Source organism: Protopterus annectens, chromosome 15.part0 (assembly GCF_019279795.1).
Source record: "Protopterus annectens isolate FY-2018-M chromosome 15.part0, PAN1.0, whole genome shotgun sequence".
Classification (NCBI taxonomy): domain Eukaryota; kingdom Metazoa; phylum Chordata; order Ceratodontiformes; family Protopteridae; genus Protopterus; species Protopterus annectens.
In genome coordinates this window covers 174,721,750-174,736,585 of record NC_056749.1, presented here as the reverse complement: position 1 = coordinate 174,736,585, position 14,836 = coordinate 174,721,750, and the positions used below count along the sequence as shown (strand labels likewise).

Sequence of the window (14,836 nt, the reverse complement as noted above, 5' to 3'; positions counted from 1 at the left end):
TGCATATGTGTGTGCAGTCTATTGCACCCATTACCTCAGGGTATTCTGCTATTTGGTGGAAAAGACCCATATTGCTGGCCAATGCCTGACTGGAATTGTGGAAATATATGCGGTCACTGACATGTGCTGACATGGCATCCAGGAACTCGTGGAGTACCCTGGATGCCGATGCCTGTGAAATCCCCATCATATCACCAGTTGGTCTTTGGAAGGTACCTGTAGCTAGTATTCTTAGGCCAACACATACCTTGGTATCCACTGGAATGGGTTCCCCTCTGTTGGTTCTGTGTGTGAGGCGTGGCCGGCACAGCTCAACAATTTGCTGTAGGAGGTCCCTGTCCACCCTATAGCGCTCCACTATCTCCAGCTCATGTAGCCCCTGGTAGGTTACCCTGGGTCTGCACACACTTTTCCGTCTCCTTACTGTGGGTTGCTCAGCAGCATTCACAACATCACCACCCTCAGCACCTTGCACATGTTGGTTTATGATAGCAAGAGCAGCCCCTAACATTTTGTCTGACTTAAGCTTTTTAAGCTTTCTCTCTTTGTATACTGCAGTGTTGCAGAGTTCTTGAGAAAAAAAACAGGGGGGAATGGTGTTTGCAGAGTTTAAAGTGCTGGGCTGGGCTAGTCTGCTGCCTGTGTAATTGGCTGATTCTGATATTTTTCACCTGGCAGCTCTGCTAGTTCTCCTTGGTTAACTTCCTACTACTTCTTTTCCTTCCTTTTGCCTTTCTGTTTCCGCCCGGGGAGAAGCACCACGCAAACGCGCACACACGCTGTGTACATGTTTGCAAAGAGTTTCCTATCTTATAACAGTGTGCACCTTGGGTTTGAGGTTTTCAAATAGGACAACTGTAGACAAGTCTCTTTGCAATCCTGAGCAGCTCAGGGCAAACACGAGCCAATGTGCTCCAATTAGCTTACAGCCTGTTTGAACATCCCCTCATGATGTCACCTATATTCTAGTCTTATACTCCCCTACTCCAAATCTTACACTGTTGGGACATGCCTCACATGCTGGGGAAAATTAGGATTCATTATCCTTATCCTCATTTGCATAGGATTGCCTAGTAATGCATGGTTACATCTCTCACACTGAGCTCCCCCCCCCTTAGCAACCACTAGTCAGTAGCCATGTTGTCTTCAGCTTGCCATTCACCTGCATGGCAGAATAAGCTTTTTAGTGAAAATGCCTATTTTTGGCTTTTTTTAAATGATTTTCTTGTTTTTTAAAGCGCCACACGTTTGCGCGATGCTGCACTATGCTTAAACATCTGAGATCGGGGGGAAAAAAGTTAAATTTTTATGTTTTTAAACATTTTGCAATGCCAGTGGCCTTATATTTGGCCATTGGCATGCTTCCTCAACTGTATGCATCCTTTATTTGGAGCTGTCATAGCCCCATTTAGCTATTTGCAGAAATGTACTCCGTTACCAATGGAGTAAATTTCTGTGGGTAACACTAATCTTCCACGGATAGGTTAGTGTTTGCTGGATCACAAATTTACCTCATTTGCATGGCTTTCACCAGCAAATGAGGTAATTTGCATAGCATGACGCTGTCCCTGCAAGACTAGCTGTAGCAGCTCTCGTGCACGCCCCTGCCGGCTGTTCCTGGATTGCACAGCAGACATATTGCCTGCATGAGCTCCTACACTCATCTTGTACTCCGTGCAAGCTTTTGTGAATCTGGGGGTGTATTCATATATACTGTGTGAATTAGTCTAGACTGATTTTATGAAAATGCACATTTGAAATGCTATATGAAAATGCACATTTGAAATGCTATATTTTGAAAGATTGCATGAATTAAAAACTATATTTATAGCAATTTATTTGGTCGGTGGAACATTGGCTCTGGGTGATTTGGTAATATAGAATAAATTAAAAAAAAAGTTTTACTAAATTTTTAAATTACAGAAAAACAAAAAATATAGCAGATTAACAATACAGATATTTGTCTATCAAGACAGTAAAAGGTCTTGCAAAAACACAGCAAATTGAATAATTATAGAATGCTAATAGTTGTCTGACTAAGAACATAACTTGGCCTACAATTTAAAACCAGAAGCAAATGCGCTTATCATTTTAATGTTTGCCATTACAAAAAAAAAAAAAAAAGAGCAGCAAATGCTTATTCCACAACTGAGTGTTAACCAAGAACAACGATGCTGACAAGGTGAGGTTTATGAAGTTTATCCAAGAAAACAATATGTACAGTTAAGATTAAGCACTTTTGTCTGTGTTGAAGTTAAATCAGACTTCCATCAGAACCATATTTAAAAGCCATGGTGTAAGAAGACCAGAAGCTTCATTCAAACCCACGCCCTTATCAGCTTGTTGCAAAAACAATCTATTTTTGCTCAGTCTTTTAAAGTGTGTTCCTATTACTCCCTAGCCTTATAGTACCTGGCAAGATCTCTATGATGAAAAATACAAATCTATGGATGTTACCTTCTTCAACAATATGTTTGACCACAGCACATCTGGTGTCTCCAATGTTGCCGTAATATATATGCTCCCTAATCCTATCACTCAATGGTCTAGTAGTCATGCCAACACAGAACTTAAAACATTGAACACATTGTTCACCTGCTAATGTTATATATTTAGACCAATCAGTATAATGCCTAAAAATATATTTTTTATTTGTGTCAGGATGTATAAAAACCTTCTTATTGGCAATATATTTGCAAAAATGGCAATGTCTACAACTAAATGTTCCTTGTCTCTTAGAAGTAGTTTTACTGATTGCCATGCCAGTTCTGTGACAAAGCCTACATTTTAATGACTTCAAATTTTTATAAGTAACGTTTGGATATGTTCCCACAACTTGATCTAACCTACTATTTGCTGTTAGGACATGCCAATTCTTATGTATAATATCCATGACTTTCTTATTGTCAGCGGTATAAGGTAGACATAATCTACATTCTTTTTGATGATAACCATCCATCCTATTAAAAGTGGCACATTCCTTTCGGAGAAATAAGGTTTACCTTTCCTTTCCCTCTAGGCCATTTGTAAATGTTAATCACATTCAGCCTCATTATATCCTCCATCCCTAAACTCTTTCTTTAATAAGGCTACTTGCTGGAACATTGTACTATCTTTGGTGGTAAGTCTAGAAGTACGTAGAGCCTGCCCTTTCAAAATATTTTTGAATACATATGTAGGATGCATGCTAGAATGTAATAAGAGGCTGTTCTTCCTACATTCTTTCCTATAAACATGAGTGTGCAGAACATGCCCTTCTCTTGTTAGCTTAACATCTAAAACATCAATCTCACAGAGAGATGTATGTGTAGTAAACTTCAAGAAAGAGGTGCTCTCATTTAAAAAAGAAACAAATTGCTCAAATAGTTCTGTGGAACCTCTCCAGGTAAAAAATATATCATCCGCAAAACAACTATAATGTAACAAATTTCTACTGTAAGTAACATTATTCAACATCAGCTTCCCATTGTGCCATTACAATGCTGGCATAGGAGTTGGCACATGGTGTACACATGGCAAATTTCCCTTCAAACACAAATACATTAAAATAATAAAATCACTGCGTTGCAGCCAAAACTCTCCACAACTTTCCAAAGGTATCAGACTTTTTATTAGGACATAAAAAAGTATTCATTGAGTGCTTTCATTCCCTCAAAACAGGGACTTCATCAGAATACATGCCTTCTATTAAATCCAAACTTTATAGTCCAATGTGTTGATGATATCACAGCCACACAAATGCATTTAAAGGTACAACCACTTTTTTAAAATAAAATACAGCTTAAAACACACATATAAACGTCTAAACCATATTTACTGCACTTAAAATAAACTTTCCTAACTTAATGGAAATTTTTAGCACAGCCTTTTGTCCCTAGCTCTCTTAATTAACAGGGGTTTTACAGAAATAACTTCATTTAAACCAATGCCCTCCCCTGCCTGCAGCTTGATCTGCCATTTGACATTTTCTTCCATTAAATTTCTGTAGTCTTCCCCTCTAGGGTTAACTAATACTTTCTCTAAGATTCCAAAGTGGAACCCCTGAAAATTCCTACAAACTAAAGAATGCCTATACAGTGCATTATTATAATTCTTAGTGGATATCTGATACATGTGTTCATATATCCTATTACATAATTGCCTTTTGGTTTTGCCAACATAATATGCTGGACATCCCTTACAGTTACACAGTGCAAGGTATATGACACCTGAAATGTGACAGTTACCCTTAACAAATGCTACTTTTGATTTTCAATCTACTATGTAGCAACATTGTGAACAGGATCCATACTTTATAGTACCATCATACTTGTTAACTTGTGTGTTCTTCACATATTCAAAACTTTCTTTTATTTTTACCCCAGTTTTGTATACATAGGAGGGTCTCTCTCCTACAACCCTTCTCAAATCTGGGTTTCCCCTAAAAATGGCGCAGTTTTTTACAATATGTCCTTCACTTTACCTAACTTCCCCAGTATGGTAAAATCATAGCGTTTTCAAAGTTTTTTTTTCTCCCTGAGGTGACTCTCTAACCATGTTAAAATTTCCTAATGTATTTGAATCTATTACCCCATTCCCTTCTAACATAGTCCAGATTTTCCTGAACCATGTCTTGTGGATATCCTCTTTCACAGAACATTTCTGCAACTTTCTGTAATTCATTCTCAAGGTCACCAGCCAAAGAGGTCATTCTAGCAACCCTTACCATCTGGCCTTTCACAATACTGGCTTTTTGGTGGGCAGGGTGACTGCTTGTGTATTCAAGGTTAGAACTGCTGAATGTAGGTTTTTCTGTATATTTTATATGTAAAACCACTTGGAGTTTTAAAAATCTGAGTATCAAGGTAACTAACTGACCACGGGTTATTTGTGTGAGTAAATTGTAAGTAACTAGTAGTAGAATTCAGATACTTAACAAATTCCTCCATTCTATCTATGGAACTGTTTCACAGAATAAAAATGTCATCCAAAAATCTTATGTATAATATGACATTTTGAAAATACTCACATCTAAAGACTTTAACTCCCAATCAAGGAGAACCAAGTTTGCAAATATGGGAGCACATGAGGCTCCCATAGCAGCACCTTTGTTTTGTTTGAAGTATTCTCCTTCAAAATATATATAATTGTAGTCTAAAACTACTCCCATGAAGTCAACTATTAAATTTACTTTCTCATTAAAGAAACCTGACATTTTATTCAAACAGTTATCAAACATATCTAACCCTTCTTCCCTAGGGATACAAGTGAATAAATCCACTACATCGATGGTCAAGAAAATCAAATTATTTTCCCAAAGCTCTTCCTTAATTCTACCCAAAAAGCCTCATGAATCTTTTACTAAATGCTCCACTTTATTCACAATGTGTTTTATCCAAAAGTCTATGGTGACACCAAAAGGGTAAGTTTTTGACCCCTGTCCTGCTACTATTGGCCGAAATGTTAAATTACTTAAACCCTTATGGGTTTTTGGAATCCCAAAAATGGTAGCCACCACAGAATTCTTGACCTTCAAAAAGTTGTAAATTTCAGGTGTAATACGCTCATCCAAAAGGTATTCTTCCAAGTAATAACCTATTCTTCGGTAACTAATGTTGACTTCATTAAGTGAAACATGGGTATATACACTAGTGTCATGTGACATCTCTAGGATTTTTTGGGAATAATGTAAAGCTTCAAAGATGACCATCCCACCCCCTTTATCTGGATGCATTATCCTAATTGTCCTGTTGTTTCTGAGCTGTTCAAGTAATCTCAACTCTTCCCCACTAAAATTTCTATATAAAAAAACTCTTTTTTTCTTTGAATTTTAAGGCATATAAATCCTCAGTCAAAGCCTTCTCAAAAACATTAAGGGTGGGGTCCATTGGTGTGTTATTCACGGTCTAGTTTTTAATTTCTTTATTCCTAGTAAGACTAACATGCTCATCTTGGTCCCTAAACAGGAAAGCTAAATTCAGTTTTCTCATATACATTTTTAACTCCAAAATGGTGTCTGTGTAATCAAAGCCACTAGCTGGCACATATTTCAACCCCTTCATAAATAACAAAAAATGCTCCTTAGTTAAGGTTATTCCTGAATAATTATAAATGTGATAACCCCTAAATGTGCTAACCAGTCCATTACTTGAAATTTTATTGTCGCTATTAGTTGTTATTCCCTTCTCCACTTAGTTCTGTTGAACCACTGATTTGGTGCCCTTTCCTTGTCTCTTCTCTCCCCCACATCCCATTTTTCCTGTGCATGAAAAAAATGTTGATTATTTCTATAATTATTGTGCTGAAAATTGTTACCATGACCATTAGAGTTATAAAGCGAACTTCTCCTTTCATTCCTGTACATATACCCTTCTTTGTAAGAGTGGGTGTGGGTATACCCCCCAACAATTTTATGTTCTTTTTGTTTCAAGATGTATGCTCTGTTCTCTTTATACTCTTTTAAATCCCTTTGTAACTTTTTACATTTTTTGTCAAAAATGCTATTACACTTGTTTTCCGCTATTTTAATCTGTTTAAAATACAGATTTTCATATCGTGAAAACAATAGGTAATTTTTGATGTCATTATTTAAAGTCTCAACTTCATTAATCAAATGACACAGTTTAGAATCACTGCGTAAAACAATCTTTTCCACAAGCTTTAATCCATGCTTATTAAACATTTCAGAGAATTCAATAATCAGTTTTTCATCATATTCTATCTCAAAAGGAAATTTATAAACCCTTAGGCCTTTTGGCACAATTTTCTTCTATAAACATTCATTTAAATAAGCATTCTCCATTTGGAGATTTCGGTCATCATTTTTTTCTCTAAAAGGAAAAGGTTTTCTTTCAAAGTCCCAGTCTTTGTTGCATATTTCACAGTCTTTATATTGTTTCCCATATTTTTTTGGTTATCGAAATTTAAAAGTAGACTGCCGTTTATGTGGTAGTTCATGTGTACAGAGTTTTTACCAAAGGGGATGACAATGCACTTTTTGGCATTGAGCTTGAGGCCAGGCCTCTGACACCAGGCATCTGTCTCAGTGAGGCCCTTCTGTAGGATGTACACATCATTTGGGGACTCGACTATGGTTCCTAGTTTGCAGTCATCTGCGAACTTAGTTAGCCAGAGGCCTTCTGTGTTAGCCTGTACTTCAGAGAAGTAGATACCAAACAAGAGAGGTCCCAGGACTGAACCCTATGTTACTCCACTTGTCACTGATTTGAAGTCAGATTTGGAGTCTGCAACTTTTAAAATGTGGGTTCGGTCAGTGGCCCAGTTGTAAACCCATCTTGTGACGTAGGGATTTATACCTAGTTTAGTGAGTTTAACTATAATTCCAGAATGGGGGATGGTGTTGAAAGCCTTGGCAAGGTCAAGATAGGCTGTGTGAACCACCTTACCCTCGTCTACGGCTTTGGTGACTGCCTTAGAGAGGTCAATCAGGTTCAGAAGGGATGATCTGCCTTTCACAAACCCAAACTGGGTGGGGTCCAGAGTTTGGAGGTTACCAATGTCTTTGTTTATGAGTTCCATGATGATACATTCCACGGCCTTACAGACCAGGCTCGTCAGGCTAATAGGATGATAGGCCGCAGGATCAGTGGTGGCTCCTCCTTTGTGGAGTGGGATAACTGTTGCTGTGTGCCATTCAGTGGGCACAAAGCCTGACGTGAGACTATGATTGGCATTATTGGCCTGAAATTGTCCATAAATAGGCTTAAAGGTAAAAGAAAAAGTCATGGACATTCAGAATTGCCATTTGGCTGAAACACCCGATATCCTTAAGGGGTAATTTGCATATTGCTAATGGTTACACAAAAAAAGCCAGACAATACATATAATGAATAGACAATAAAACTAATCATATAGTGACACAACTGCAGAGTAAGAAAAATATATATCAGGAGTATAACAGTAGCCACAGATATACAGTAGGTACTAAATGTGAAACAGGTAAGAGAGAAACATGAAAGGAAAAGTATTTAAAAAATAGAAGGGAAATAAGTGAAAAGAGTGTACTGCAATTAAATGAAAATCTTTTAGTTTTTCAAGAATAAAATGGTCCATATTTGAAGTAATTAAAATGAAGTAACGTTATTTGTCCTTCAGTTTCTCAGCTTATTATTGGTTTCCAATCACCTTCCGGTCCATACCTTCTATTTGATCCAGGATTTTATTTTATTTTTAAGGAAAGCATCAGCATCTTTGCGTAAATAAGATATTTTCTAACCTTCGCAAAGAAGCAACTTAAAACACATCTGTTGTATCCTGGAAGAATTAACACTTTCTTACTTAAGTTCTTTAATTAACGCTAGGTAAGCTTTTCTTTTGGAAATCACTTTAGATGAGTACACTTTGTCAAACATGATTAGATTGTCATTTATTGTAATAGTACAACTTGTCTATAAAGTTTTTAGCAATAAATCTTTGTGTTTACTGGAAAGAAATTTGACAATCACTGACCTTGGAGAACCAAATTTACCAGTTGGTGAATGTGCCAAGAAAGAGAACTAGAGAGAGAGAGAGAAAGAGAAACTCCACTAGGTTAAGAGCCTGAGGTAACCAGGAAGTTAAAGATTTAATCATACTTTCTCCTTTTTGTTCCTTTGAAATGTTGTTGATCCTTATATTTTTCTTGTATCTATTCTCCCGGTCATCATTATTTTCCAAATAGCATATTATTTTGAGAAGAATTTCTATGTGGCTTTCACCTTAAAACACTCTGCCTTCAATATCATTCACTAACTCTTCAATTCCAAAAATCAATATATCTTGTTGATTAACTAGATTAATGATTAATGTTATCTGCTTCCCCCACACCTACAGTGTTCCTTTATGGTATCTATTTTAATGTCCAGTTGATCACTTTTTATGGAAATGCCCCAAGTACGACTCTTTTTTGATAGCGCACTCTTGATTATTCGATTTAGAATAAGTCATCATGTAGCATTCCAGTAACTTACATACATTGACAGTAAAACAAGTGAAAATAAAAATAATTTGTAGGAAAAAAACTTCAGAGATCAGTCTTGTTGAAAGTTTCTTGTTCTGAGGACTTTTAAACTGGTCTGTTTAAGACAAATTCCTGCCAGTGTTGTCAGAAAGTCACCATCTTGGCCATAACACCCCCAACATTGATTAGTGTTAATGTTACACCCCCAACTCCATGGTAAAAATGGAGAAAAGGGATTTGTTGACTGTAATGATAACGACTCCAAACTCATTATTTTTAATTATTTTAACTCTGAAGATGCTACATTCTCAGGAAAATGATAAAGTAACTATGGGTTAGGCTGATGTCCCAACACATCATATACAACATTTTGTATATCTATCCTTTGAAGAGTCATTCATTATCAGATCTAGAAGTGAAGAAGACTTTCTCATTAAGTGCATGAAGGTAGCGAGAACCAACTAGTCTACACCATGCAATCTAAAACTTCCTCAGGAAAAAGCATTAAGAAAAAGAACAAACATTAGCTATAATTTTGTAATCCAGTAATGGGCACAAGTGATAAGGTACTAATGTTAAATGTTATACATCATACCAAGTACATCCAGAATTGATTCGGCTCTAGACTGTTAAAGGGGTATGATTTTTTTTTCAAGTCTAAGCATATCAATGAATGGGTTCATGGAGTATAGAAAATAAGAAAATAACTTAGTTGCCATGAGTAAAGTAAGATGCAAGACTTCCATGTTAGGGGCTTCACTCTTAGAACCCTTTCACTTAATATAACTTCTTCCTAGATTATACAACTCACCTGGAAGTTTATTTTGACAAAACTATCCAATGGTTTAACCAGACTGTACTAACTACAGATTCACCCTAACAAAAATGTAATTTCATGTGACTTCACTATTCATTGAGATGTTAACCATTTATAAATGAGCCAGTGTTTTTGACTTAATGTTCCAGAAGAAATGTCAACTGTCCCAAGTGGGTGTGGAATGTGGGGATTTACAATCATAGTTCATTCATCGCCCTCTGCTTAAATACTACAAATGTTATATCAAGTGTCCTTTGGAAAAGCCAGAATGAGAGCTTTGTCCATTGTATTTATATATATGGTAGCATGACATGGCTCGGGATGTGGGAAAAGCAGTAAAAATGTATATGTCAGCAACCATTAATCACTACCTAGTGCACATTATGTCCACTGGCTTGGTCTACAAGATCACTGCTGAAAGTGTCCATAGAATATTGTGGTCTATTTCTTGGAGAAATTTTTTATATTTGATAGATGCTCCTTCAGTATGGAGGTCATGGACTCCTATAACTCTCAAACATTCATTGAAAAACAAAAAGGATTTTAGTACAAGTGTTTTTCCAGAAATTCTAGTTCTTTATAACAGATCTTGTTTCATTAGTGTGGAATTTCCAAACGTTATGAAAGGAAACAGAACATGCTATTTAGGATGCAATCCATATCAGGCTTCCTTAAATAGCCTGGCTGAGGGCTGTGCAGATTTTGAGGGAAGAAGTGAGGAAAACTAAGTGAGACATTGGAAACAGAATGGGAAAGGTTCACTTTCCTTATGACCCATTCCATTCTAATTTATAAATAACTTCACAGTCACAGTATAGTAGAGAAAAGTTAAATTCAGTGCATCTTACCTCTGGCTCATACAGCATACAGTCTGATAAACTGCAATAAAAAGAAATTGAAGTAAACTCACTTGCCGAAGAATACCTTAAAAAGTTTGTAGGCATGCTATCAAGATTCTTTAACTGTAAAATTGTACATCAGGTATCTTCCGCATTAATATTATGCATTTGATTAGCTTTGTCCAGATTGTAAAGCAAAAATATGAAAAAATTATGCATAGAAATTACTGCATTATCACTGCAATGTGTTCAACTGCCCACTACATACACTAAATGTGAAAACAGTTTGCACCTGTAGTCTGACCGCATCTCCTGAATATGCAATATATTAATGTTTTGTTGTATTCAATACAATAATGAAACTTGATCTTCAACAGAACTCCCTATTTGGAAGATGGCATTTAATAAAACATCAAGATGAGAACTTCTGCACGTTTGGTCTTTTGTGGGTACAAGTAGTAGCAATGCTACTCAGAATCTGTGCCTTCTGTACTGATCAGTGATTTCAGCTCATCTATGAAGATGGAAGTGTTAAACATAGGAAATAGATTTAAAGGTTCTGTTGCAGCCTGTAAAACTCAAACAATGGAGGTTTCACTGAGCACTGTGGAGGTTATGGAAGGTTTGTCGTTAGAGATACCCAATATATTCGTGAAGTGGTATTTAAGGAACTCATACCTACAGCTGTTGTGAGAAAAGATATATTTTTTAAAAGACTTCTTTAGATTTGTTTGTTACTGCCGTACACATACAGTGGTAACTGGTAAATGTTTCAAAATATGCACACTACAAATGCTAATAAGGGATAGTAAACATGGATGTTATCTAGACAGAGAACAACATGGATTCAACAAAGGTTCTTAAACTGACATCTCATGTAACTTTTTATGAAAAACTTCCTTTTTTTCTGGATCAGAAGCAGCACTGCAGTGGTTTACTTATATATATATATAAAATATTTGACAGCATGTTATGTAACCAAATTACAGAGAACATGATTCAAATAGATGCAAAACACTATACTGTAAAATGGACTGATTGTTAATTAAATGATAGCAGGCAATGCACTGCAATGTATGGTGAGAAGTCAGTTTGAAAAAAACTAACACCAGAGTTCCTCAGGATTTGGTGCTGAACTCAGGTTTATTCAATTTTGTATTCTCCATGCCAATAACAGAATTTTAGATTTCAAGGTATGCAGAAGACTGCATGACTAAGGTTTCTTAGGCCATTCTTAGTAAAGTGAACCCAGTTTTTCAGCAGCACAGGATAGAAGGTTATATTATTCCTCATATACCCTACCTTCAATAACAAAAACAAATTGCTTTCTGTCATCAAGTCTACCATTAGGTCTCACACACTTGCATGAAAGTTGGGCTTCTTCAAATTTTGGTACCGGCACCACAGATGTTTAACAGCTGTATTCTAATATGGTACATGTGATTTGTCCTGGTTTAAACTAAAGAGCAACAACAAAAGACTTCTTAAATGCATACATTCTTTCAGCCAGCATAAAGAATTAACAAAACTGTCATGTTTTATATTGAACCACACTATATGAAAAATTTATAATTTCAGAAAAATGTCTGGCCATTAATAAATGCAGAACATTGGCATGGTTTATCATATTGTGTCAGAAAGCATTCTGGTGTGCAACTGCATTGTAGACTTGCACACCTACAGATACATTGAACTAGACTTAAATTAAACTTTCTTTTAAACAGCTCTGTGCCTCAGTTCAGCATATTAGAGATATATATTTCTTTAATAAATAGCCTGATAAACAGCAGGCTTTCTTTATTCATTCTTTTATTTTAATGTATACCAAAAAAGTAATTGATATATTACTATGCTGCAATGTGCAACAAGTAATTTCTGTTGGGAGCATGTGCCGAATACCAATGTGCTAATCATTCCAGCTTTCATCAGTTCATCTAATTCTTTTATGCTAGTAGCCATGGCAACCAGTGATGCTGTATATTTACTCTTCAGACATCTTCGCTTTCAGCTGCAGGTGATGGTATTCCCTGTGCAAGTTTCTTTCATTTTTGATGAAATTTGATTTAATGAAAACGCTAATTCTTAAAATTTGATAGATAATGTTGTGGATAGTAAATAATTTTCAGACAAATGATCCAGTGAGACATTCTTTTATAACTTTGTAAGAATGCAATCTATGCAGCAGCCACGTGTTTTCTGTGTGTGCGTGGAAAAAGGCATCCCATGTGTGATTTTAGATTTCCACTGTTCTTACTTTAAGCAGTGGCATGTATCATAATGTCTTTTTTGATAAATACAAGTTGAGAACATTAAGCAGTCCACACATTTGGCAACCTTAACAACCTTAGTACAATTTTGATAAAACATTTAATAGACCTCCAAAAGTATTTTCTATACCTACTTATTTTATGTTTATACAGCAGGAAAAGTCTGTAAAAGTAAACTTTTTTAAATGCTATTCCTTCAATGAATAAATCATTAAAAATAGTTTTGGTGGAATGTCACGAATATTCCAGGACTACAGTAATATATCCTCTTATTTCCAGCGTTTGCAAGTATAAGAGTAAATGCCACAGTAGTAAAAATACATAATTCATTGATGAACTGTAATAATACATTACACTATCCTGATCTCCTGTTTAAAAAAATGTCCAAAGATAAAGCAAGGACACATGGACACAAGCTGAAAAACAAGCCACCACTGTAGTGTATGGGTAATACCTGTAATTTTACTTATAAATGGAATCTGGGGACTTGAATACCATTCTGTTTATAGAAGTCTATCAGTTAACTGTTGTTGTCTCTGAAGTTGTAACTGGGGATATGTTAGGCAATGGATCAGAAATTAGTCAATACCAACAGCAGAACACACTTCTTAGAGGTACTACGGTTGCCTCCAGAGTTGAAGGTTGATTTACACTTTAGAGAGCTGTAAAGATACTTCACATTCAGTAAAAAACTAATGTAATATCCTAAAACTGAAAGACAAAAAGCAGGAATGAATTGTATGAATTTACACCTCCCCATACCTACTTCTGTAGTTCACTAAATTAAAAGTCACCATAAGCACAACACTGGTAAGCAAAGGGAGTGTTATATCACCAACTCATATGTCAGTTGTGGTAAGCAAGGGAATATTATTCTTAAAAATGTTTGTAATACTTTGAAGCATTTCTCCCCTGGCTTCTGCTAAAAATGGGGTACTACCCAGTCAGACTTTCCAGTAATCAAATATCAATAAATGAAATAAATAAATTTAGTGTAGAAAGTCTAATACAGGTTATGTCTTAGCATGATGGAACAACGAGTACTCAGATTATGGAGAAACAGGTGGAGCAGGAGACCACTGAAGAAATATGGACATGGGAAAGAGAGATTTAACGTGGTGCAAAATTTATGCAAAGGAGAAAGCACTACTAATCAATACAAAAAAACAACACCAAAGATATTTGAAGAGAAATACAGGCAAAGGCATTGAGATATGGAACATTTTACATTACAAAAAATAGAAACCAAAAGGTGGAAAGTAGAAAAGAGGATTAGTAATGGAGAAGTTAAAGAAACATAAACTGAATTTATGGATTACCTGCGAAGTGAAGGATTTATTGTAGAAAATCCAGCTGTGGTAATGTCTCAGCATGAAGTAACAATGAGTCCCCAAATTAAAAAACTGGAAGAACAAGAAGCATTCAATCACTTGCCACATGAAGATGCTCTGAAGCCTTCAGTAGGAAACAAGTACAACAGTTCAGATGGAGCTGCACAGCAAGGGAAGGAGCAGAAAACAGTGGCAACTTTGACACAATCAATGTTTTGGAGCAATAGGCCAGTGAGTTTCCATATGAAAAAGCAATGGGTTATACAAGATGCAACTGAAGAAAATATGTCACAGGAGGATGTTCTAGAACTTCTTGTAGAATTCCCGCAGGAAACAGAAAGCAAAGAATGTGTCCCAGTTTAGAAGGAAATGATCTAAGGGAAGAGTTGCTCTATTTAATAGACATGGATAGACATATCAAGATCAATGAAAGAAATAGATGACAGAAAGTAAACAAGACAAAAATGTTAGAAGGCTGAGCCATAAGTCTCAACTGTACAGATTTTTGCATGTCCAGATTTTTGCCTCATATTTTTGATCCATTTTTCATAAAATTCTGTTTTTTCTGGCAAATTATTGGCAAATCATTAAAGGTTGAAGTTAGAAAATAATGATAGACATTTGAGTTTCAGACTGGATACCCT

At 35.9% G+C, this 14,836-nt stretch overlaps 1 protein-coding gene across 1 annotated transcript in view; it reads right to left on the bottom strand.

Annotated features, from left to right (window-relative positions):
- RBM41 (RNA binding motif protein 41) overlaps nt 1–10,637 on the bottom strand; it is a 507,485-nt gene extending 496,848 nt beyond the window's left edge. Inside the window, exon 1 of the mRNA XM_044057651.1 lies at nt 10,604–10,637. Coding sequence (XP_043913586.1) covers nt 10,604–10,614 — 11 coding nt within the window. The 5' untranslated portion in view covers nt 10,615–10,637. The remainder of the gene's footprint in view (nt 1–10,603) is intronic.
- Nucleotides 10,638–14,836: the final 4,199 nt, after the last annotated feature.